The 26,620-nt window shown below is 37.7% G+C and overlaps 1 protein-coding gene across 16 annotated transcripts in view; it reads right to left on the bottom strand.

Moving 5' to 3' along the window:
* The window catches only part of RALGAPA1 (Ral GTPase activating protein catalytic subunit alpha 1), a 323,646-nt gene that overhangs the window by 66,620 nt on the left and 230,406 nt on the right, over positions 1 to 26,620 (bottom strand). For all 16 annotated transcript variants that reach the window (XR_004431673.1, XM_033188254.1, XM_033188250.1 and 13 more), the window contains one exon: positions 2,889 to 3,012. Coding sequence is in view for 15 of the 16 variants with exons in the window: in XM_033188254.1 (XP_033044145.1) it covers positions 2,889 to 3,012 (124 nt within the window). In the remaining variant the exon portion in view is untranslated. The remainder of the gene's footprint in view (positions 1 to 2,888; positions 3,013 to 26,620) is intronic.

The raw sequence follows: 26,620 nt of genomic DNA, 5'->3' as shown, positions 1-26,620 counted from the left end.
GTCTCTTATCAGACTTCACCTTGAAGCACAAAAATTTTAATTTTAATAAAGTACAATTATCTGGTTCTGTCTTTGTTGCTCGTGCTTTGTGTCTTATCTAAAAATCCTTTGCAAAATCCAAGATCACGAGGATTTACTCCTATATTTTCTTCTAAAGTTTTAAAATTCTAGGTCTTACATTTAGGTCTGTGATCCATTTGGAGTTAATTTTTGTACATGGTACGGGGTAAGAGTCTGGCTTCATTCTTTGCATATGGCTCATAGTCTCAGCACCATTTGTTGAAAAGACTATTCTTTCTCCATTGGATGGTTGTGGCACCATTGTCAAAAACGGCTGACCACAAATATGGGGTTTATTTCTGGACTCTCAATTCTATTCCATTGATCTATATGTCTATCCTTGTACCAGCAGTACTACACTATCTTCTTTTTTTTTTTCCTAAGTTCTGCCCCAGGATCTATCCACACTACCTTGATTAGCATTGCTCTGTATTAAGTTGTGAAATCAAGAAGTGTAAATATTCCTAACTTGTTCTTTTTCATGTCTCCCTTACTTTTACTAATACTTTTATGGTATTTTACATTTTAACAGAAAATCTACTTAGGGTTTTTTTTGTACTTTTCAAAGCATTTTCACATATATAAGCTCAATTGAACTTCACATCACCTCTGTTGGGTAAAAAAGTATATTACCTTTGACAAATAAGTAAAGAGGCATACAGAGCTTAACTAACTCACTTAAGGTAAAACAGCAGGTTAATATGATCCATAAATCCCACTACTGGGTATTTATTCAAAAAAAAGGAAATCAGTATATCAAAGGGATACCTGCACTGCCATATTCATTGCAGCTTTACTCACAACAGCCAAGATATGGAAACAACCTAAATATCCATCAACAGATGACTGAATAAAGAAAATGTGGTATGTATCACAATGCAATACTATTCAGTCATAAAAAGGAATAGAATCCTATCATTTGCAGAAGCATGGATGGAATTGGAGGTCATTATGTTAAGACAAATAAACCAGACACAGAAAGACAAACATTACACATTCTCACTCAGATGTGGCAGCTAAAAAAGTTGATCTCATGGAGGTAACAAATAGAATGACAGTTATCAGAGGCTGGTGAAGGTGGTGGTTGTGGTGTGGAGATGAAGATAGGCTGGCTAACGAAGACAAAACATATAGTGAGATAGAAGGAATAAGTCCTACAGTTCAATAGCACATTAGCATGACTATAGTTAACAACAAAATGTTGTTTATTTCAAAATAGTTAGAAGAGGAGATTTGAAATGTTTCCAACACAAATGATAAATGTTTGAAGTGATGGGTATCCTAAATATCCTGAACTGATCACTACACATTGTATGCACTTATCAAAATTATATGTTCCTCATAAATATGTACAATTATTATGTAGCAATAAAAATTTTTAAAAGAAATGAAGTCAGTAAAAACATACTGATCTAAATACTACCAACAACCACCTCAACCTAACTGACATACCTAGTTCATTACACTCAATAACTACAGAATATACATATTCTTTTCAAGGGAATAGGGTACCTATACTGAGATACATTATATTTCAAAATACTGAATTCTTACAGAGTATATTCTATAATCACAATGGGATAGAATTAAGTATCAATAACGATACCTAGAAAAAACTCACATATTTTGAAATTAAACTACACATTTATAAATAAGCTATGTATCCCAAAGAAAAAAATCATTAAAAAAAGGTTAGATTAGCCATAAAAATATATATAAAACACTAAAGGCTTACATATCAGACACTGTGAAAGACACTGGGAATTAAAAAAAAAAAAAAAAATCACTGAGATGAAAGTGCCTGCCCTCTACAAGCTTATAGTCTAATGCAGTGCTCTTTAACAATTTTGCTCATATACTCTCCCCAGCAATTTTGGGAAACTATTAAATTGAAAACTATAATAAAAATTTTCATAAAAAATTTAAATGGTAGCCAAGGATACAATTTCCAGTGTACTATATAATAAATATATGTGCTTTAAATATATTTTCATCAAAATCTTGGAGCTACAGATTTGGCTGATTCAATATATGTAAAGTGTCTGGTATTATATTGATCACAAGTCAATCAGCCACATCAGATTTACTTTCTGTTAGAATATGTCTGATACTTCATTTTTCAATTCAAATAAACATATTCATCCAAATCCTTATGACAAATACCTACCTTCTGAGTTATAATTTTAAGATAGACAGATTTGGTACAGGAATCTTGACATGGGTTGGTTTCTTGAATGACATAAAGTATAACACCTTTCAAAATTTCTTGTTTTGCTGGCAGGGACTTTCTCCTAAAAGTATACCCACTAGAACTATCTATTTTGTTGGTGCTAAAACCCTCTGGGACACTGTACGATTTGGGGTGGGTGAGTAGTATGCCTTTCTTTTACAAAGTAAATGAGAGACAAGAGACTGCAGAAGGGTTTTCTGGCATTAGTTTTGGTAAACTTGAGGATCTGGAAGCGAATTTCCTCAAAACTATGTATACCCACATATTCCTGGAAAGCCTTTGTGTAGCCATAAGGTCCTACTTTGAAGACCACCAGTCCAGTGGTCACAGCTGTAAGGAAAATCCAGATCTTATAAACCTATGAGTTTAGTACTCTTTCACAATATACTGTCTCATAAAATAGTCAACACCTTTCCTTTCAAAGTCCCAACTGCTGCTGTATGTGCAGACAAAATGGAAGGCAGAAACAATAACAAACTAGTTGTTAAGCTGTTGTATCTCCTAAAATAATACTTCTATAATAAGCTAGGAAAAAATAAAAAGAAAAAAAACCTTATGCTTCCAAATATAAATATTTCGTATAATTTAAAAATAATACCTCCCAACCAAGACCAGCTACAAAATCTTCATATGCTTGACTTCCTCCTGTATTGGTGAGAATGGAGTGTTTGTCTTCTTGTCCTTCAGCAACATAAAATACTGCAATCTTGTGTGTCTCTCGGCTATAAAACAAAAGATTACACCACTGATTTAATCACCATTTTATCTACTCATTCATCCAACAATTAAGTTCTATGTACAAAGTATGTAGCAATAAAAAGATTAAAAAGGATTAGATCTTATAGTCTACAGAAGGAGATATAAATGCAATGTAAGTAAAAAATTACTACAAAATTGCCATTGGAATCAAAGACAGGCATGATCATTTTTGACTGCAGAAATAGAAACTTAAAGGAGAAGATAAAATTGAGTTAGATGAAGGTAAGAAAGATTCGACAAATGAAGAGAAAGAGCATCAGGAAGGACACATAGGTGTGAATACATAAAGCATCTCAAGAATTGTCTGTTTTGCAATGTAGTCGAATCCCTGGTTGAAGGGACTACATTTTAGAACTAGGTAGGAGTACAGAGATGAGTGAGAAAGGACCCAATCCTTCAAAGTACTTACAATGTAGAAGAAACACCCACAGTTAAGTGTTGCTTAACAACAGGGATACATTCTGAGAAATGCGTCTTTAGGCAATTCTGTTATTGTGTGTGAACATTATAGATGTACTCACATAAACCTAGATGGTACAGACTACTACACAACCTTGGCTATCAGGTATAGCCTATTGTTGCTAAGCTACAAATCTGTACAACATGTTACTGTAGGAATACTGTAGGCAATTGTAACATATTGTTAAGTATTTGTGTATATAAATACACATAAACAAAAAGGGTGCAGCAAAAACAAGGTATTCAAATCTTATGGGACTACTGTCGTATATGTGGTCCAACGCTGATGAAAGCATAGTTATGCAGTTTGTTTACAAATATAAAACTGTATGGAGTAACAGCCAAGTTCTTAGACATTTTATTTTTAGTTCTCTCTAAAATTAAAAGTGTTCATAAAAGCACATTTCTTGTTTGAAATTTAGCTTTGCAATTTGGCTTTCCAAGCTAACTAAGTCATGCTACATTTACTTTAGGTTGATTTAACAAAGCTTGGGTTAAAAAACTTTCAGACCATTAGTAAAGTTTTCACTACTATATCATGTAGGAATTAAAAAAAAAACAAACCCTGCAACAACAACAACAACAACAACAACAACAAGTAAATAAGAATTAAAGTTCTTTAAAAAATTGAGTCTGACAACCAAATTTTCCCACACATCTGGAGCAAGTTACCAAATCATGATAGTGGGTTCAATATCAGCAAGAAAGATGTTTCAGCTGCTTTCAATAATGGACTATTTTACTTTAGGTGATGAGCACATAGGCAAACTTTCAGTGTGTTAGATGTGTCATCAGGATATGCTAGTGTAAGCAGTAAAATATGATGTGGGGTTGGGAAGACTTCCAAATCTGCAGAATAAGGATCTACACAGCCTCTCTCCCAAGCAAAACACAGCTTATCTGTTGAAAAAATTTAAAACATTATTTAAAGTCCCTTTATACTGTCCTAAAGTCATAGAGCAAACATGGAAACATTCATTCAAGAAAACTCAGTAAATCTCAGTAACAACACAGAGCTTTTGCTATATGAATTACAACTTGTTTCCTTGCCCCACTCCCTCAGCTCAATGTTGCAGAAGTTTTGCCCTGGGCATCCTACTCAGGCCTAGAAGACAGAGGTTCCCTCTCTCTCCAGCTTCCAATCTGGAGCTATGGTTTCCCCATGGAAGACAAAGGTTACTAGAGGCATTTCTCATCCTTCTCCAGCCCCATGTTACAGAAGATCTATTTTAGATAGGTGTGGCTGAAAGAACCAGGTCTCCTCTCCTTCCCTCCCTCTCTTAGGGCAGAAGCTCCGGAAGCAAAACGTTGAGGGTCTCAATCTTCTCCATTCTAGCTTGCTCACAGGGTAGAGATTCTGCCAGGAGAGCGAGCTAAGACCAGGGACTGCCAACTCCTCCCAGGTGCTGACTTGTAGAGTGACCCTGTCACTCCAGGAAAAGCTGATCCGTGACTCCAGGTCAGGTGTAGTGAGAGATAGGTTTTGCCCAGGGTGAAAAGTAGGTTATAAGGATGAAGAACTCTGTAGCAGTTCTGCCTGAAAGGGCTGACATTATTTGCAACAGAGCTTGGAGGAAAGCAATTAAGAGAAGCTGGCAGCCCTATGACAAGCAAAACAGCCAGAACTTTAATAGAATCAGGAAATGAGACAGCCAAGAAGGACCCTTTGTGGAATCACAGTCAATTTTGGAGGTCAAAAACCCTGTGCACATGCACTAGGCTGCACCCAATAAGGAACAATTAGAGTAAGATGTAGGATGGACAGACATGAAAGCATTCCCCAAGTCACACAGAGACTTATCAAAACAAGGTAAATCCTCACTGGCACTGAATAACCTGAACTCAGGGTTGACTCCTGGGAGGCTAAGACTTAAAAATAACATCCAGTCATTCCTTGCAGTCTGGAAGACTGTGTGCATACCCAAGGCTGTACCCTCTTTGGAGTAATCAGGAGTGAACCTTCAAGCTATTAGTCTCCTGGTGTATGTGGGACAAAAAAACAAACACACCCTCAACTGTGATAGCAGTCTCCAAGTCACATACATCCAACAGTAAATGATAAAAATCAAATGGTAAGGGGGAAAAAAAATCAAACTGGTAAGGAGGACTAAGCACAAATTTTGACCAATAAGTATGTGATAACCCAGGGAAGACCCCTCATTAGCCAGGCTAAAAGAAAAACAATTTTTAAAAAATCTGAGCAGGGAGATCAGAGGCTAATTACTGTGGGGAGACCAAGTTGCTAGAAAATAAACAAATGAACAGGCAAACAACAACCAACAATGTATTTTTGGATTCAAAGACACAGACAAAGTTGAAGTCAAAGGAATGGAAACAAGTACCATAAAATAGAAACCAAAAAGAGCTACAGTGGCTATACTAAAATAAGACTTTAAAACAAAAAATGTTAGAGATACAGATATTTCATAATGATACAAGGTCAATCTAACAGGAAAAGTTGAAAATTACAAACATATATGCACCCAAAAACAGAGCCCCAAAATACATGATGCAAAACAAAGACAGAACTGAAGGCAGAAACAGACATTTCCTCAATAATAGTTGAAGATTTTAATATCCCACTTTCAATAATGGACATAACAACTAGAAAATATCAACAAGGAAACAGAAGACTTGAACAATAATATGACAACCAGACCTACCTGACATCTACAGACTACTCTATCTTACAGTAGCAAAAAACACATTCTTCTCAAGCATATGTGAAACAACTTCCAGGACAGACCATAAAACAAGCCTTGATAAATTTAAACGATTTGAAATCATACAAGGTATATTTTTTATCCACAATGGAATGAAAGTAGAAATCAATGAAAGAAAATTTGGGTAATTCACAAATGTGTGAAAATGTAACAATACATTCCTAAATTACCAGTGGGTCAAAGAATAAATCTCAAGGGAAATGAGAAAATACTTAAGAGATGAATGAAAATAAAAAATGAAAATAAAAAGAGAGAATGAATGAAAATGTGGCCTATAAGTAAAGCAGTGCTCACTGGGAAATTTACAGATCTAAATGCCTCTATTAAAAAGGATTTCATTCACCTCCTTTGAGAATGAAAGAAAAAAAAGTTTTAAAAAAGATTTCATACCAATAACCAAACCTTCCACCTTACAAAACTGGCACAGTGATTCATACCTGTAATCCTAGTACTTGCGGAGGCCAAGGTAGAAAAACTGCTTGAGCCCAGAAGTTCGAGACCACCCTAGGCAATACAGTGAGACCCCATCTCAACAAATAGAAAAAAACCAGCTGCGTGTGATGGTGCACACCAGTGGTCCCAGTTACTTGGGGAGGCTAAGATGGGAGGATCACTTGAGCCTGGGAGTTCCAGGCTGCAGTGAGCCATGACTGTGCCACTGCACTCCAGCCTGGGTGACACAGTGAGACCCTGTCTCAAAAACAAAACAAAACAAAACAAAAAAAAACCCCCCAAAAAACAAAAAAAAAACACCGCAACTAAATTCAAAGCGAGCAGAAGAAAGAAAAGAAAATAATAAAGACTACAGTGGAAATAAATAAAATAGAAGAGAAAAACAGTAGAGAAAAAAAATCAATGAACCCAAAAGTTGTCTCTTTAAGATGATCAACAAAATTAGCCATCTTTAGCTAGACTGAGCAATAAAAAAAGACTCAAAATGACTATCAGGAAAGAAAGAAGGGACACCACTAAAAATTTTACAGGAATAAAAAATATTATAAGGAAATGCTATAAGCCTTCGTATGTCAACAAATTAAATTAGATAAAATGAACAAATTCCAAGAAAGACACAATTTCTTTTTTTTTTTTTTTGAGATGGAGTCTCGCTCTGTCGCCCAGGCTGGAGTGCAGTGGTGCGATCTCTGCTCACTGCAAGCTCCGCTTCCTGGGTTCATGCCATTCTCCTGCCTCAGCCTCCCAAGTAGCTGGGACTACAGGCGCCTGCCACCACACAAGGCTAATTTGTTGTATTTTTAGTAGAGATGGGGTTTCAACATGTTAGCCAGGATGGTTATCATCTCCTGACCTCGTGATCCGCCGCTTCAGCCTCCTAAAGTGCTGGGATTACAGAGTTGGCATCTGGCCGAAAGACACAATTTCTAAAACCAACCTTAAAAAGAAACAGAATACCCGAACAGACCTATAACAAATGAAGACCTTGAATTAATAATTTGACTAGAAAGGAAGAAGTAAAAATATCTGACTTGCACATGAGGTGATTTTTTATATAGAAAATCCTAAGGAATCTGCTAAAAAGGCTATTAGAGCTAATAAGCAAGTTCAGCAAGGCTGCAAGATATAAGATCAAATATACAAAAACTGAAGTTCTATACACTAGCAATAAACAATCCAAAAACAAAAAACAAAATTTTAAAAATCCTTTTATAAATAGCACCAAAAAGAGTAATACTTGGGTATAAATTTACTGTGAAGTGCAAAACTTATATTTTGAAAATTATAAAACACTGTTGAAAGAAATTAAAGATCTACATTTAAAAACACTCATGTTCATGGGCCTAAAGACTTAATATTGTTAAGATGATAGCATCCCCCAAACTGATCTACAGATTTAATGTAATCCCTATCAAAATCCCAGCTACCTTTGATAATAGAAATTGGCAAGTTTGCCTGAGTGTGGTTGCTCATGCCTGTAATCCCAACACTTTGTGAGGCTGAGGCAGGAGGACTGCTTGAGGCCAGGAGTTTAAGACCAGCCTGGGGCCAGCCATGGTGGCTCACACCTGTAATCCCAGCATTTAGGGAGGCCAAGGCAGGTGGATCATGAGGTCAAGAGATCAAGAGGGCGAGACCATCCTGGCCAACATGGTGAAACCTCATCTCTACTAAAAATACAAAAATTAGCTGGGTGTGGTTGTGTGTGCCTGTAGTCCCAGTTACTCGGGAGGCTGAGGCAGGATAATCACTTGAACCCAGGAGGTGGAGGATGCAGTGAGCCCTGAGATCGTGCCACTGCACTCCAGCTTGGCAACAGAGAGAGACTCCAACTCAAAAAAGAAAACAAAAAAAGAAAAAGAAAAAAGAAAAACACCCAGCCGGGCAACACAGTGAGACCCCATCTCTACAAAAAAAAAAAAAAAAATTGGCCGGGCATGGTGGCACATGCCCGTAGTCCTCGCTACTGGGGAGAATGAGGTGAGGTGGGAGGATCACTTGAACCCAGGAATTCCAGGCTGCAGTGAGCTCTGATCATGCCATTGCACTCCAGGCTGGGCAAAAGAGTGAGACTCTATCCCCACTAAAAATAAAAAGAGAAAAAAGGAAAAAAAAAACCCTCTGAAATTGACAAGCTCATCCTAAAATTCACAGGGAAATGTAATAGCCCCAAAATGGCCAAAACAATCTTGAAAAAGAATGGAATTGGAGAACTCATACTTCTTGATTTCAAAACTTGCTACAAAAGTCATCAAAGCACTCATAGTACTGACACAAGATGAGACAAAAATCAGTGGAACAGAATCATGTGATCAGAAAGAACTCATATTTATAGTTAATAGCTTTTTGATAATGGTATCAAGACATTTCAATGAATAGTGTTTTCAACAAATGATACTGGGACAACTAGGTATCTACATGAAAAAGAATGAAGTTGGGACCAAGCACAATGGCTCACACCTGTAATCTCAGCACTTTGGGAGGCTGTTAGGAAGATTGCTAGAGCACAGGAGCTCAAGACCAGCCTAGGCAACAAAATGAGACCTCATCTCTACAAAAATTTAAAAATTGGCCAGGCATGGTGGCATGCGCCTGCAGTCCCAGCTACCTGGGAGGCTGACGCAGGAAGATCACTTGAGCCCAGGAGGTTGAGGCTACAGTGAGCTGTGACTGCACCACTGTACTCCAGCCTGGGTGACAGAATGAGACTCTGTTTAAAAAAAAAAAAAAAAGAAGTCAGATTCTTACACCATATAAAAAATTGAATCAAATGACTCATAAATAAAAAATGTAAGGGCTAAAACTATAAAACTCATAAAAAAAAAAACCAAAAAAAACCCCAAAGGATCTTACATTGGGCAAGGTCTTTTTTTTTTTTGAGACGGAGTCTCGCTCTGTCGCCCAGGCTGGAGTGTAGTGGTGCAATCCTGGCTCACTGCAAGCTCTGCCTCCCAGGTTCAAGCCATTCTCCTGCCTCAGCCTCCTAAGTGGCTGGGACTACAGGCACCCAGCATCACGCCTAGCTATTTTTTTGAATTTTTAGTAGACACGGGGTTTCACCATGTTAGCCAGGATGGTCTTGATCTCCTGACCTCGTGATCCGCCCGCCTTGGCCTCCCAAAGTGCTGGGATTACAGGCATGAGCCACTGTGCCCGGCCTAGGCAAGGTCTTCTTAAATACAACACAAAAAGCACAAGTGACAAAAGAAAAATAGGCAAACTGAACTTTATCAAAATTAAATTTTTTGTGCTATGAATGATACCATCATGAAAGTGAAATGACAATTTACAGAATGAGAAAAAAATTGCAAATCATATATCTGATAAAGAACTTGTATCTAGAACACACATACAAAGAACTTTAAAGTCAATAGTAAAAGCCCAATTCTATTTTATTTTTTATTTTATTCACTTTTTTTTTTTTTGAGATGGAGTCTCCCTCTGTCATCTAGGCTGGAGTGCAGCAGCATAATGTCGGCTCACTGCAGCCTCTGCCTCTTGGGTTCAAGTGATTCTTGTGTCTCAGCCTCCTGCGTAACAGGGATTACAGGTGTGCACCACCATACTTGGCTAATTTTTGTATTTTTAGTAGAGATGAGGTTTCACTATGTTGGCCAGGCTGGTCTTGAACTCCTGATCTCATGTGATCCGCCTGCCTTGGCCTCCCAAAGTGCTGGGATTACAGGTGTGAGCCTCCACATCCGGTCACATAACTCAATTTTAAAAATAGGCAAAGACGTTTGTATTATTTTCCTAGGGTTTCTGTAACAAATTACGCAAACTAGGTTGCTCTCAACAAAAAATATTTATCCTCTCACAGTGCTGCATGCTAAAAGTCAGAAATCAAGGCACAGGGCCATGCTCCTTCTAAAGGTTGTAGGGGAGCATCCTTCCTTGCCTCTTCTAAGATTCCAGTTGTTGCTGACAATTCTTCAGCATTCCTTGGCTTGTGGCTCTATGACTACAGTTTCTGCCTCTGTCTTTACAAAGGCATCTTTCCTCTGTATGCAGAAGTGTTTCTTCACATAGCTTTCTTATAAGGACACAAGTAATCAGATTTAGGGCCAAATCTAGTACAGTGTGACCTCATCATAACTCTGAAAACTCTACTTCCAAATTGAACTCTGAGTTTCAGGGTGGACATGAGATTCTGAGAGAATACTATTCAACCCAGTACACATTTAAATAGACATTTTTTCAAACAACATATACATAGTCAATTATCATAGCAATGAGAAATACTCATGATAAGTCATTAGGGAAATGCAAATCAAAATCATGAGATATTTTAGGCTGATCAAAGCTGTACAGGAAAAAACAATACTAAAAAAGTCCCACAAACTCACAAGATACCACTTCATATCCACTAAGATGAGTATAATAAAAAAGAATGACAGTAACAAGTATAGGCTAGGGCACAGAGAGTATGTAACACTCATACATCACTGGTGGGAATGTAAAATGGTACAGCTGGTGTGTAAAACAGTTTGCAGTTCCTCCAATGGAGAAACAGAGAGTTATCATATCATCCAGCAATTCTACTCCCAGGTATATATCCAAAACATGTCCACACAAAAAAATGAACATGAATGTTCACAGCAGCATTATTCATATTAGCCCAAAAGTGAAACCAACTGATGATGAATGGATAAACAGATATTTATCAATATAATGAAATGGTTTCTGGTAATAAAAAGAAATAAAGTAGAAACATGCTGCATCATGAATGAACTTTGAAATCATCATGCTAAGTAAGAAAAGCTGCCACTAAAACCCATATATTATTTGATTCCATTTATATGAAGTGTCCAGAATAGGCACATTTATAGAGACAGAAAGTAGATATGTGTTATCTAGGGATAGGAGGAAAGAAAGGCTGGTAATGGATACCAGGTTTCTTTTCAGAGGAAGTAAAATAACCTAAAAATTAGATTGGGGTGATAGTTGTACAACCCTGTGAATATACTAAAAATATGTACATTTTAAATGAATTAATTGTATTGTATGTAAATTATGTCTCAAACTATTAAAATTTTAATTTGAAAGCATAATCTATTATGTGTAAATTCTAATTGTGAAAGAAAAAAACTTCTCAGTGTTTTTGCTTTTTCAGGTAAAGGGCTATCAATTAGAGCTTATAAATAATAATTTATAAAATTGGGAAGAGCTGGATAGAAATCTTCATCTAATACTATATAAATTTAAAAGTTGAGAGAAGTATATGTGCCATATAGGAAAAAAACAGAAAATGAATCTTTAAAATGCAATAAAAGAGAAGCAGAGTTCAGCTGCCCTTTATGTCAATTAATCTTTCACTATTCCTTCTTATTTTTCTACTTACTAACTATGGCTGCTAAAATGTTTGTTATATTGTCATTAGATTAATATGCGCCACAATAGTGAATAATGAGGCAAATGTATTAGAAAAAATAATTAAAATTAGTTAACTTGCAACTACAAATGTTCTATAAGAATACGTATAGTACTGGCAAAATATTATTAGCTCACTACTGGAAACTCAAAGTGACATCTGTCAAGTTTTAAGCATTTCTAAATCCCTGTATATACTTTGCAATAAAATAATAATACATATCATTTTGTGATTTGAAATTTAAAACTCTGGTGGTTCAACCACAAGGAATAGGAAACAATTAGTCTAGGCAAAGAAAATAAAGAATCTATAAATGGTCTAGTGAGGTAAGTCTGCTAACAAAGTAATCTTTCATTTTCTTCCTCCCTAGTCCTCCCTAGACAAGTAATCAGGTTTGTTTCCAGGTTTCCTGGTTTAAGAAAGCTCAGAGGGGGCGGAGCAAGATGGCCGAATAGGAGCAGCTCCAGTCTCCAACTCCCAGCGCGAGCGACACAGAAGACCGGTGATTTCTGCGTTTTCAACTGAGGTACTGGGGTCATCTCGCTAGGGAGTGCCGGACAATCGGTGCTGGTCAGCTGCTGCAGCCTGACCAGCGTGAGCTGAAGCAGGGCGAGGCATCGCCTCACCTGGAAGCGCAAGGGGGAAAGGGATCCCTTTTTCCTAGCCAGGGGAACTGAGACACACAACACCTGGAAAATCGGGTAACTCCCACCCCAATACTGCGCTTTAAGGAAACAGGCACACCAGGAGAATATATCCCACACCTGGCCGGGAGGGTCCCACGCCCACGGAGCCTCCCTCACTGCTAACACAGCCGTCTGCGGCGATCTATCCGCAAGGCAGCAGCGAGGCTGGGGGAGGGGCGCCCGCCATTGCTGAGGCTTAAGTAGGTAAACAAAGCCGCTGGGAAGCTCGAACTGGGTGGAGCTCACAGCAGCTCAAGGAAGCCTGCCTGTCTCTGTAGACTCTACCTCTGCGGACAGCGCACAGCTGCAGCCCATTAGGGGAAAGAGCAGGGGCGGTGCAGACGCGAACGACTCTGTCTGACAGCTTTGGGGAGAGCCGTGGATCTCCTAACGCGGAGGTTGAGATCCGAAAACGGACAGACTGCCTGCTCAGGTGGGTCCCTGACCCCTGAGTAGCCTAGCTGGGAGACATCCCCCACTAGGGGCAGTCTGACACCCCACACCTCACAGGGTGGCGTCACCCCTGAGAGGAAACTTCCAAAGAAAGAATCAGACAGGTACACTCGCTGTTCAGCAATATTCTATCTTCGGCAACCTCTGCTGCTGATACCCAGGCAAACAGGGTCTGGAGTGGACCTCAAGCAATCTCCAACAGACCAACAGACAGTCCTTCTGACTGTCAGACGGAAAACTATCAAACAGGAAGGACACCTATACCAAAACCCCATCCGTACGTCACCATCATCAAAGTCCAGAGACAGATAAAACCACAAAGATGGGGAAGAAGCAGGGCAAAAAAGCTGGAAATTCAAAAAATAAGAGCGCATCTCCCCCTGCAAAGGAGCGCAGCCCATCGCCAGCAACGGATCAAAGCTGGTCAGAGAATGACTTTGACGAGATGAGAGAAGAAGGCTTCACTCCATCAAACCTCTCAGAGCTAAAGGAGGATTTACGTACCCAGCGCAAAGAAACTAAAAATCTTGAAAAAAAGTGGAAGAATTGACAGCTAGATTAATTAATGCAGAGAAGATCATAAACGAAATGACAGAGATGAAAACCATGACACGAGAAATACGTGACAAATGCACAAGCTTCAGTAACCGACTCGATCAACTGGAAGAAAGAGTATCAGCGATTGAGGATCAAATGAATGAAATGAAGCGAGAAGAGAAACCAAAAGAAAAAAGAAGAAAAAGAAATGAACAAAGCCTGCAAGAAGTATGGGATTATGTAAAAAGACCAAATCTACGTCTGATTGGGGTGCCTGAAAGTGAGGGGGAAAATGGAACCAAGTTGGAAAACACTCTTCAGGATATCATCCAGGAGAACTTCCCCAACCTAGTAGGGCAGGCCAACATTCAAATTCAGGAAATACAGAGAACGCCACAAAGATACTCCTCCAGAAGAGCAACTCCAAGACACATAATTGCCAGATTCACCAAAGTTGAAATGAAGGAAAAAATCTTAAGGGCAGCCAGAGAGAAAGGTAGGGTTACCCACAAAGGGAAGCCCATCAGAATAACAGCAGACCTCTCGGCAGAAACTCTACAAGCCAGAAGAGAGTGGGGGCCAATATTCAACGTTCTTAAAGAAAAGAATTTTCAACCCAGAATTTCATATCCAGCCAAACTAAGCTTCATCAGTGAAGGAGAAATAAAATCCTTTACAGATAAGCAAATGCTTAGAGATTTTGTCACCACCAGGCCTGCCTTACAAGAGACCCTGAAGGAAGCCCTAAACATGGAAAGGAACAAGCGGTACCAGCCATTGCAAAAACATGCCAAAATGTAAAGACCATCGAGGCTAGGAAGAAACTGCATCAACTAACGAGCAAAATAACCAGTTAATATCATAATGACAGGATCAAGTTCACACATAACAATATTAACCTTAAATGTCAATGGACTAAATGCTCCAATTAAAAGACACAGACTGGCAAACTGGATCAAGAGTCAAGACCCATCAGTCTGCTGTATTCAGGAGACCCATCTCACATGCAGAGACATACATAGGCTCAAAATAAAGGGATGGAGGAAGATCTACCAAGCAAATGGAGAACAAAAAAAAGCAGGGGTTGCAATCCTAGTCTCTGATAAAACAGACTTTAAACCATCAAAGATCAAAAGAGACAAAGAAGGCCATTACATCATGGTAAAGGGATCAATTCAACAGGAAGAGCTAACTCTCCTAAATATATATGCACCCAATACAGGAGCCCCCAGATTCATAAAGCAAGTCCTTAGAGACCTACAAAGAGACTTAGACTCCCATACAATAATAATGGGAGACTTCAACACTCCACTGTCAACATTAGACAGATCAACGAGACAGAAAGTGAACAAGGATATCCAGGAATTGAACTCATCTCTGCACCAAGCGGACCTAATAGACATCTATAGAACTCTCCACCCCAAATCAACAGAATATACATTCTTCTCAGCACCACATCGCACTTATTCCAAAATTGACCACATAATTGGAAGTAAAGCACTCCTCAGCAAATGTACAAGAACAGAAATTATAACAAACTGTCTCTCAGACCACAGTGCAATCAAACTAGAACTCAGGACTAAGAAACTCAATCCAAACCGCTCAACTACATGGAAACTGAACAACCTGCTCCTGAATGACTACTGGGTACATAACGAAATGAAAGCAGAAATAAGATGTTCTTTGAAACCAATGAGAACAAAGATACAACATACCAGAATCTCTGGGACACATTTAAAGCAGTGTGTAGAGGGAAATTTATAGCACTAAATGCCCACAAGAGAAAGCAGGAGAGATCTAAAATTGACACTCTAACATCACAATTAAAAGAACTAGAGAGGCAAGAGCAAACACATTCAAAAGCTAGCAGAAGGCAAGAAATAACTAAGATCAGAGCAGAACTGAAGGAGATAGAGACACAAAAAACCCTCCAAAAAATCAATGAATCCAGGAGTTGGTTTTTTGAAAAGATCAACAAAATTGACAGACCGCTAGCTAGACTAATAAAGAAGAAAAGAGAGAGGAATCAAATAGACGCAATAAAAAATGATAAAGGGGATATCACCACCGACCCCACAGAAATACAAACTGCCATCAGAGAATACTATAAACACCTCTACGCAAATCAACTAGAAAATCTAGAAGAAATGGATAATTTCCTGGACACTTACACTCTCCCAAGACTAAACCAGGAAGAAGTTGAATCCCTGAATAGACCAATAGCAGGCTCTGAAATTGAGGCAACAATTAATAGCCTACCCACCAAAAAAAGTCCAGGACCAGATGGATTCACAGCTGAATTCTACCAGAGGTACAAGGTGGAGCTGGTACCATTCCTTCTGAAACTATTTCAATCAATAGAAAAAGAGGGAATCCTCCCTAACTCTTTTTATGAGGCCAACATCATCCTGATACCAAAGCCTGGCAGAGACACAACAAAAAGAGAGAATTTTAGACCAATATCCCTGATGAACATCGATGCAAAAATCCTCAATAAAATACTGGCAAACCGGATTCAGCAGCACATCAAAAAGCTTATCCACCATGATCAAGTGGGCTTCATCCCTGGGATGCAAGGCTGGTTCAACATTCGCAAATCAATAAACGTAATCCAGCATATAAACAGAACCAAAGACAAGAACCACATGATTATCTCAATAGATGCAGAAAAGGCTTTTGACAAAATTCAACAGCCCTTTATGCTAAAAACGCTCAATAAATTTGGTATTGATGGAACGTACCTCAAAATAATAAGAGCTATTTATGACAAACCCACAGCTAATATCATACTGAATGGGCAAAAACTGGAAAAATTCCCTTTGAAAACTGGCACAAGACAGGGATGCCCTCTCTCACCACTCCTATTCAACATAGTGTTGGAAGTTCTGGCTAGGGCAATCAGGCAAGAGAAAGAAATCAAGGGTATCCAGTTAGGAAAAGAAGAAGTCAAATTGTCCCTGTTTGCAGATGACATGATTGTATATTTAGAAAACCCCATTGTCTCAGCCCAAAATCTGCTTAAGCTGATAAGCAACTTCAGCAAAGTCTCAGGATACAAAATTAATGTGCAAAAATCACAAGCATTCTTATACACCAGTAACAGACAAGCAGAGAGCCAAATCAGGAATCAACTTCCATTCACAATTGCTTCAAAGAGAATCAAATACCTAGGAATCCAGCTTACAAGGGATGTAAAGGACCTCTTCAAGGAGAACTACAAACCACTGCTAGTGAAATCAAAGAGGACACAAACAAATGGAAGAACATACCATGCTCATGGATAGGAAGAATCAATATCGTGAAAATGGCCATACTGCCCAAGGTGATTTATAGATTCAATGCCATCCCCATCAAGCTACCAATGAGTTTCTTCACAGAATTGGAAAAAACGGCTTTAAAGTTCATATGGAACCAAAAAAGAGCCCGCATTGCCAAGACAATCCTAAGTCAAAAGGACAAAGCTGGAGGCGTCACGCTACCTGACTTCAAACTATACTACAAGGCTACAGTAACCAAAACAGCATGGTACTGGTACCACAACAGAGATATAGACCAATGGAACAGAACAGAGTCCTCAGAAATAATACCACACATCTACAGCCATCTGATCTTTGACAAACCTGAGAGAAACAAGAAATGGGGAAAGGATTCCCTATTTAATAAATGGTGCTGGGAAAATTGGCTAGCCATAAGTAGAAAGCTGAAACTGGATCCTTTCCTTACCCCTTATACGAAAATTAATTCAAGATGGATTAGAGACTTAAATGTTAGACCTAATACCATAAAAACCCTAGAAGAAAATCTAGGTAGTACCATTCAGGACATAGGCATGGGCAAGGACTTCATGTCTAAAACACCAAAAGCAACGGCAGCAAAAGCAAAAATTGACACATGGGATCTAATTAAACTAAAGAGCTTTTGCACAGCCAAAGAAACTACCATCAGAGTGAACAGGCAACCTACAGAATGGGAAAAAATTTTTGCAACCTACTCATCTGACAAAGGGCTAATATCCAGAATCTACAAGAACTCAAACAAATATACAAGAAAAAAGCAAACAACCCCATCAAAAAGTGGGGAAAGGATATGAACAGACATTTCTCAAAAGAAGACATCCATACAGCCAACAGACACATGAAAAAATGCTCATCATCACTGGCCATCAGAGAAATGCAAATCAAAACCACAATGAGATACCATCTCACACCAGTTAGAATGGCAATCATTAAGAAGTCAGGAAACAACAGGTGTTGGAGAGGATGTGGAGAAATAGGAACACTTTTACACTGTTGGTGGGATTGTAAACTAGTTCAACCATTATGGAAAACAGTATGGCGATTCCTCAAGGATCTAGAACTAGATGTACCATATGACCCAGCCATCCCACTACTGGGTATATACCCAAAGGATTATAAATTACTCTACTACAAAGACACATGCACACGTTTGTTTATTGCGGCACTATTCACAATAGCAAAGACTTGGAATCAACCCAAATGTCCATCTGTGACAGACTGGATAAAGAAAATGTGGCACATATACACCATGGAATACTATGCAGCCATCAAAAAGGATGAGTTTGCGTCCTTTGTAGGGACATGGATGCAGCTGGAAACCATCATTCTTAGCAAACTATCACAAGAAGAGAAACCAAACACCGCATGTTCTCACTCATAGGTGGGAACTGAACAATGAGATCACTTGGACTCGGGAAGGGGAACATCACACACTGGGGCCTATCATGGGGAGGGGGGAGGAGGGAGGGATTGCATTGGGGAGTTATACATGATATAAACGTCATGCACATGTACCCTAGAACTTAAAGTATAATAAAAAAAAAAAAAAAAAAAAAAAAAAAAAAACATACTATAAAATATACTGATTTTAAAAAAAAAAAAAAAAAAAAAAAGCTCAAAAGCTGTCTTACTGTCATATAATTAGAATGAATTTTTACTTAAGCTCATTGTATTAAAAAATGTAGTTTTCTTTAAAATTATTTTTAAAAAGCAAACAAATAAATGCCACACATTCATTTAATTTAGTGTATAAAAAAAGTTATGCTGCCTCAAGGCAATGTCTCCCCTTCAAGGTATGTATGAGAATGGAGGTTTGTATAAGAATTGAGGTATGTATTCATACCACAATTCATCCAAGGTATGTATGAGAATGGAGGCAGTTTAGCAGGAGCCAAGAAATAAAAAAGGTAATTTAAAGAAACTGAATAGCCAAGATGGCTGGTATGGATTGAGCTCTAGACTGAAGGGTCTGGTCAGGCATTATTAGGGAGTCACTAAGGAGTGTTCTCATGAACATCAAATTTTTACGTTAGAAAGATTATGTCAGTGGTCCAGATTGTCTAGACGGGGAAGAGTCAGGAGATGAGATCCCACAGAGTACTTAGACAGTTGTTAAAACTGTCTTGGAAAGAAGGGATAAGGACATGAATCAATGAGTTGGGAGCAGTAAAGGCAAGAAGAGACATAATTGAGAGATAAGAAGAAGAATGGACATCATGATTATGAAAACCTAAAGGCAAGGGAAAGGAAATGGTCAAATTTGGGTAACTCTCAAAGGGTACTTCTAAACATAAACATGACCATCAGGAGGAAGATCTCATTTTGAAAAGAAATATGACCTAGAAATGATAGTAGAGAGGCAGGTAAAAGAAAAATGAGAGAGATACCTATGTTTTGAAGGTAAGAAACAGAAAATGAACCAGTGAAGACCTGAAATAATCAGAGAATTAGGAGTTGAACTGAGTAATTTTAGTGTCATAGAAGTTGGGGGAGAGGACTTTAAAATGATCGAGAGAATTTTAAAGACAGAATAGATAACAGTATTAGATATTTAGGGGATTTAATATACAATAGATTTTTAGAGCAGTGAAACTATTCTGTGTGATACTCTAATGGTAGATACATGTCAGTACACATTTATCAAAACCAATACAAAGAATTAACCCTAATGTAAACTTTGGACTTCAGATACTAACGTAAGATGTAAATAATAGGGGAAACTGTACAGGGGGAATGGAGAATATATGGAAACTCTACTTTCCTATCAGTTCTTTTGTAAATCTAAACACCACACACACCTATGAAGTTAAATTTAAATTTAATTAGGTAAATGAATGAGGTTGGTGAGGACTAAAAGAACTTTAGACTTGATGGTCAGGATACTAACCTTCAGAAAGACAGTTTCAATATAGCAGTAGAGGTAGGAGCTATATTGTTCTGAGGTAAGCAAGACAGAAAAAGCGGTATGATTCCTGTTCCCAAGGACTTGACCATCTAGTACCAAGATAAACTGTTATGGAGAAAAATCAGAATTGAGAACCCACAGACTACTTAGAGAGTTCTTATAATCATCTTGGAAAGAATAAGAATAGCTAAACAATAATGATAAAAATAACTATGCAATATGATAAATGCTTTGACAGGGACATGTTACAGGGTTCTGTGAAAGCATATGGAAGGAGATTCAAACATAGTCTGGGAAGGAAGGTGAAGCGTAGGAGTAGATTAACGTAAAGCTTTCCATATAAAGTGATGTTTAAGCTGAGACTTCAAGAATGGACAGGAGGGGGACTGGGAGTGGTGGCTCACACCTATAATCCCAGCACTTTGGGAGACTGAGGTGGGCGGATCATATAAGGCCAGGAGTTACAGACCAGTCTGGCCAACATGGTGAAACCCTGTCTCTACTAAAAATACAAAAATTAGGTTGGGCACAGTGACTCATGCCTGTAATCCCAGCACTTTGGGAGGCTGAGGAAGGCAGATCACTTGAGGTAAGGAGTTCGAGACTAGCCTGGCCAATATGGTGAAACCCCATCTCTACTAAAAATACAAAAATTAGCCAGGCATGGTGGCGCATGCCTGTAATCCCAGCTACTCGGGAGGCTGAGGCAAGAGAATTACCTGAACCCTGAAGGCAGAGGCTGCAGTGACCTGATATCATGTCATTGCACTCCAGCCTCGGTGACAATAGCAAAACTCTGTTGTGTGTGTGTGGGGGAGTGGGGGGCAGAGAGGGGTGTGGAATTTACAGCCTAAGATTACTTCATTGTTAAACAATAAAACAAAGATACATAGAAATCAATTCCAGATATAAGAAAAGGAAATAAACTTTATAAAAAAGAAAAAAACAAAACAGAAAATAATGAGTTAGAAACAGAACGTAACAGAATGTAACAAATTAGGATCTGTTTCTTTGAAAAGACTAAGATTGTCTGCATCAAGAAAATTAAAAAAAAACACAAAAAACAAAAATCAAAAAGGAAATCTAATAAAAATTATAACACCATGTATGAATCTCTGCTAGTATCTATTTAGAAGTCTCAATGAAATGGATTTTTAGAAAATAGAAAACAAACAAACAAAAAAAGTAAAATTTCCCCAAGAGCTAAAAGAAAACCTGAGAAGAGTAATAAGATGAAACAAACTGAAAGAAAAATTAGAAATTTTATGATTTCTTCCAAAATTTTAAGCAACAGGTAATATTCATGTTATGAAGCTGGGTATAACCTCAATTCTAAAAACATAAGAGGAATAGGACAAAAAATAACTACATAATCTGCTGGTAGTGGACTATACCTGAACTCAAAATGAAATTCTGGTAAATCTAACACAATGGGAAGCCAAAAGATCAGGCAGGGTTTATCTCAAAAATGCAAATATCATTTTATATTAGCAGTCTAGTGATATTAAAATGCAATATACACCAATTAGTTAAAAAACCAAAACTATATGAAAATTTGAATAGATGCTGAAAATAATTTTGATATAATTTAACATCCTTTCCATACAAGAACTCCTAGAAAACAGGGTACTTTCTCAGTAATAACTAGTATCTTCCTTAATGATGAAATAGAAGAGTTGTTTTCATTAAAATCAGCAAAGACAAGGACGTCCACTGTTACTATACTATTAAACACTATCCTGCAAGTTCTGGTCAGTGCAATAAGACATGATATAAGCATAACTACTAGAAAGGAGATTATCTGTAGATAATGATTACATATCTAGACAAATCTTGAGACAGACAATAAAACGTTTAAAATCAATAAGAGAATTCACTTCAGTGTTTGTAAACAAAGTAAATATTAAAAATAGAAAAACCTAGAAAACATAATGGGGGAAAAATCCTATTCAGAATATCAACAAAACAATAAAACACCTAGAAATATACAAACAAGCAACGTCTGGGTCTCAGAATAAATGAAAATATACTATAATTATGAATGGGGAGACTGATGATTATAATGGTGCTCTGCTTTTTCTACATGAGAGTTTAATCGAAAATCCAATCAAATACCAATGGGATTTTTTCTCCTGAAAAACAACAGCATAATTTTAAATGTATCTGGAAGAATAAGTAGGTGAGAATATCAAAGAAAAAGAGGAATAATGTGTGTGGGTGGGGTGAGGAAGAAGACTTGGTCTATCAGATATTAAAATATATTATAAAGCTATATTAAACAGTGTAATAGTTACACAAAAATGATAGACAAATCTAACCAGAAGACTGTAAGTGTTAGAAGGAACAAGATTACATACAAAAAAAGATAAATAAATAAAAGAGTACAACTAGAACGTAACAAAAAGAATGAATACCCCATTTTCCATGATGTGATTATTAGACATTGCATGTCTGTATGAAAATATCTTATGTACTCCATTAAATATATACACCTACAGGGAAATTTATAGCACTAAATGCCCACAAGAGAAAGCAGGAAAGATCTAAAATCGATACCCTAACATCACAATTAAAAAACTAGAGAAGCAAGAGCAAACAAATTCAAAAGCAAGCAGAAGGCAAGAAATAACTAAGATCAGAGCAGAACTTAAAGAGATAGAGACATAAAAAATTCTTCAAAACAATCAATGAATCCAGGAGCTGGTTTTTTGAAAAGATTAACAAAATTGATAGACTGCTAGCAAGACTAATAAAGAAGAAAAGAGATAAGAATCAACAGACACAATAAAAAATGATAAAGCGGATATCACCACCAATCCCACAGAAGTACAAACTACCATCAGAGAATACTATAAACACCTCTATGCAAATAAACTAGAAAATCTAGAACAAATGGATAAATCCCTGGATACATACACCCTCCCAGGACTAAGCCAAGAAGAAGTTGAATCCCTGAATAGACCAATGACAGGCTCTGAAATTGAGGCAATAATTAATAGCCTACCAACCAAAAAAAGTCCAGGACCAGACGGATTCACAGCTAAATTCTACGAGAGGTACAAAGAGGAGCTGGTACCATTCCTTCTGAAACTATTCCTATCAATAGAAAAAGAGGGACTCCTCCCTAACTCATTTTATGAGGCCAGCATCATCCTGATACCAAAGCTTGGCAGAGACACAACAAAAAAAGAGAATTTTAGATCAATATCCCTGATGAACATCAATGTGAATATCCTCAATAAAATACTGGCAAACCAAATCCAGCAGCAAATCAAAAAACTTATCCACCACGATCAAGATGGCTTCATCTCTGGGATGCAAGGCTGGTTCAATATACGCAAAACAATAAACGTAATCCATCACATAAACAGAACCAATGACAAAAACCACCTGATTATCTCAATAGATGTAGAAAAGGCCTTCGACAAAATTCAACAGCCCTTCATGCTAAAAACTCTCAATCAACTAGGTACTGATGGAATGTATCTCAAAATAACAAGAGCTATTTACGACAAACCCACAGCCAATACCATACTGAATGGGCAAAAACTGGAAGCATTTCCATTGAAAATTGGTACAAGACAGGGATGCCCTCTCTCACCACTCCTATTCAACATAGTGTTGGAAGTTCTGGCCAGGGCAGTCAGGCAAGAGAAAGAAATAAAAGGTATTCAATTAAGAAAAGAGGAAGTCATATTGTTCCTGTTTGCAAATGATATGATTGTATATTCAGAAAAATCCCATGTCTCGGCCCAAAATCTCCTTAAGCTGACAAGCAACTCCAGCAAAGCCTCAGGATACAACATCAATGTGCAAAAATCACAAGCATTCCTATTATCAGACAAACATCATTAACAGACAAACAAGATAGTCAAATCATGAGTAAACTCCCATTCACAATTGCTACAAAGAGAATAAAATACCTAGGAATCCAACTTACAATGGATGTGAAGGACCTCTTCAAGGAGAACTACAAACCACTGCTCGACAAAAGAAAAGGGGACACAAACAAATGGAAGAATATTCCATGCTCATGGATAGGAAGAATCACTATCATGAAAATGGCCATACTGCCCAGAGTAATTTATAGATTCAATGCCATCCCCATCAAGCTACTAAAGACTTTCTTCAGAGAATTGGAAAAACTACTTTAAAGTTCATATGGAACCAAAAAAGAGCCTGCACTGCCAAGATAATCCTCAGCAAAAAGAACAAAGCTGGAGGCATCATGCTACCTGACTTCAAACTATACTACAAGGCTACAGTAACCCAAACAGCATGGTACTGGTACCAAAACAGATATATAGGCCAATAGAACAGAACAGAGGCCTCAGAAATAACACCACACATCTACAACCATCTAATCTTGGACAAACCTGACAAAAACAAGAAATGGAGAAAGGATTCCCTATTTAATAAATGATGCTGGGAAAACTGGCTAGCCATATGTAGAAAGCTGAAACTGGATCCCTTCCTTACACCTTATACAAAAATTAATTCAAGATGGATTAAAGACTTAAATGTTAGACCTAAAACCATAAAAGCCCTAGAAGAAAACTGAGGAAATACCATTCAGGACATAGGCATGGGCAAGGACTTCATGACTAAAACACCAAAAGCCATGGCAACAAAAACCAAAATAAACAAATGGGATCTAATTAAACTAAAGAGCTCCTGCACAGCAAAAGAAACTATCATCAGAGTAAAAAGGCAACCTACAGAATGGAAGAAAATTTTTATAACCTACCCTCTGAAAAAGGGCTGATATCCAGAATCTACAAAGAACTCAAACAAATTTATAAGAAAAAAAAACAAACAACCCCATCAAAAAGTGGGCAAAGGATTTGAACAGACACTTCTCAAAAGAAGACATCTATGCAGCCAACAGACACATGAAAAAATGCTCATCATCACTGGTCATCAGAGAAATGCAAATCAAAACCACAATGAGATACCATCTCACACCCGTTAGAATGGCGATCATTAAAGAGTCAGTAAACAACAGATGCTGGAGAGGATGTGGAGAAATAGGAACACTTTTACACTGTTGGTGGGACTGTAAATTAATTCAACCATTGTGGAAGACAGTCTGGCGATTCCTCAAGGATCTAGAACTAGAATTACCATTTGACCCAGCAATACTATTACTGGGGATATACCCAAAGGATTATAAATCATGCTACTATAAAGACACATGCACACGTATGTTCACTGAGACACTATTCACAATAGCAAAGACTTGGAATCAACCCAAATGTCCATCAATGATAGACTGGATTAAGAAACTGTGACACAGATATACCATGGAATACTATGCAGCCATAAAAAAGGATGAGTTAATGTCCTTTGTAGGGACATGGACAAAGCTGGAAACCATCACTCTCAGCAAACCATCACAAGGATAGAAAACCAAACACTGCATGTTCTCACCCATAGGTGGGAACTGAACAATGAGATCAGTTGGACACAGAGTGGGGAACATCACACAATGGGGCCTGTTGGGGGATTGGGGGCTGGCATAGGGATAGCACTACGAGAAATGCCTAATGTAAATGAGTTGATGGGTGCAGCAAACCAACATGGCATATGTATATGTATGTATCAAACCTGCACGTTGTGCACCTGTACCCTAGAACTTAAAAGTATAATACAAAAAACAGTTAAATAAATAAATATATATATACACCTACAGTGTGCCCACAAAAATAAAAAATAAAATAAAAATGATAGACAAGGCAACAGAAATAAACAGCTGTGAAGCAGAGAGCTTAATATTTAATAAAGGAAGCATCAAATCAATGGCAAAGGTATAGTTTATTCAACAAATTATTAAAATAGACTGTTTTTCAACATTCAAACTAGTTCCAGTTATCATTCCACAAATCAGAATATATTTCAAAATGAATACAGAATTAAATGTAAAATAATTACCACCTCAATCAAATAAAGATCTAGAAGGAAAGGCTGGGCGCAATGGCGCATGCCTGTAATCCCAGCACTTTGGGAGGCTGAGGCAGGCGAATCACTTGAGGCTAGGAGTATAAGACTAACCTAGCCAACATGGCAAAACCCTGTCTCTTACACTAAAAGTACAAAATTAGCCAGGTGTGATGTGTTGTCAGAAGGCTGAGGCACATGAATCACTTGAACCTGGGAGGTGGAGACTGCAGTCAGCTGGGGTTGTGCCATTGCACTCCCATCTAGGCAACAGAAGATTCTGTCTCAAAAAAAAAAAAAAAAAAAAAGACAACTAGAAAGAAATAAGGAAATGTACTAGAATATTTAACTGATTTCAAGGCAGAACGTTTAAGCACAACAAATAATTCAAGAAATCCAAAGAAAGAAATTGAGAGAAATGATACATAAAATGAAAAAATATGTGTGTTAAATGATCTGAAGTTGAAAACTGAAAACTAAACAACTAACCAGGAAAGCTCCCACAAATAGCACAAAAGTTAATCTCTCTCTCTCTCTCACAAACACACACACACACACACACACGGAGAGTTCTTACAATTAAGAAAAATTCCTAAATTGAAAACTAGAAAAAGAACACCAAGAGATAATTTGAAAACAGATGAAAATTTCATACAAATATATGGAAAATATTAACATCACTAGCAAAAAAGAAAAAAAGTTTAAAGCGGTACCATGATCTGCTTCTCGAGCTATAAAGGTTGAAAAAGGG

The sequence above is a fragment of the Trachypithecus francoisi genome, unplaced genomic scaffold, assembly GCF_009764315.1.
Source record: "Trachypithecus francoisi isolate TF-2019V2 unplaced genomic scaffold, Tfra_2.0 Lachesis_group3, whole genome shotgun sequence".
Taxonomy (NCBI): domain Eukaryota; kingdom Metazoa; phylum Chordata; class Mammalia; order Primates; family Cercopithecidae; genus Trachypithecus; species Trachypithecus francoisi.
The sequence above is the reverse complement of the archived record's forward strand: the minus strand, read 5'-3'. Positions and strand labels throughout refer to the sequence as shown.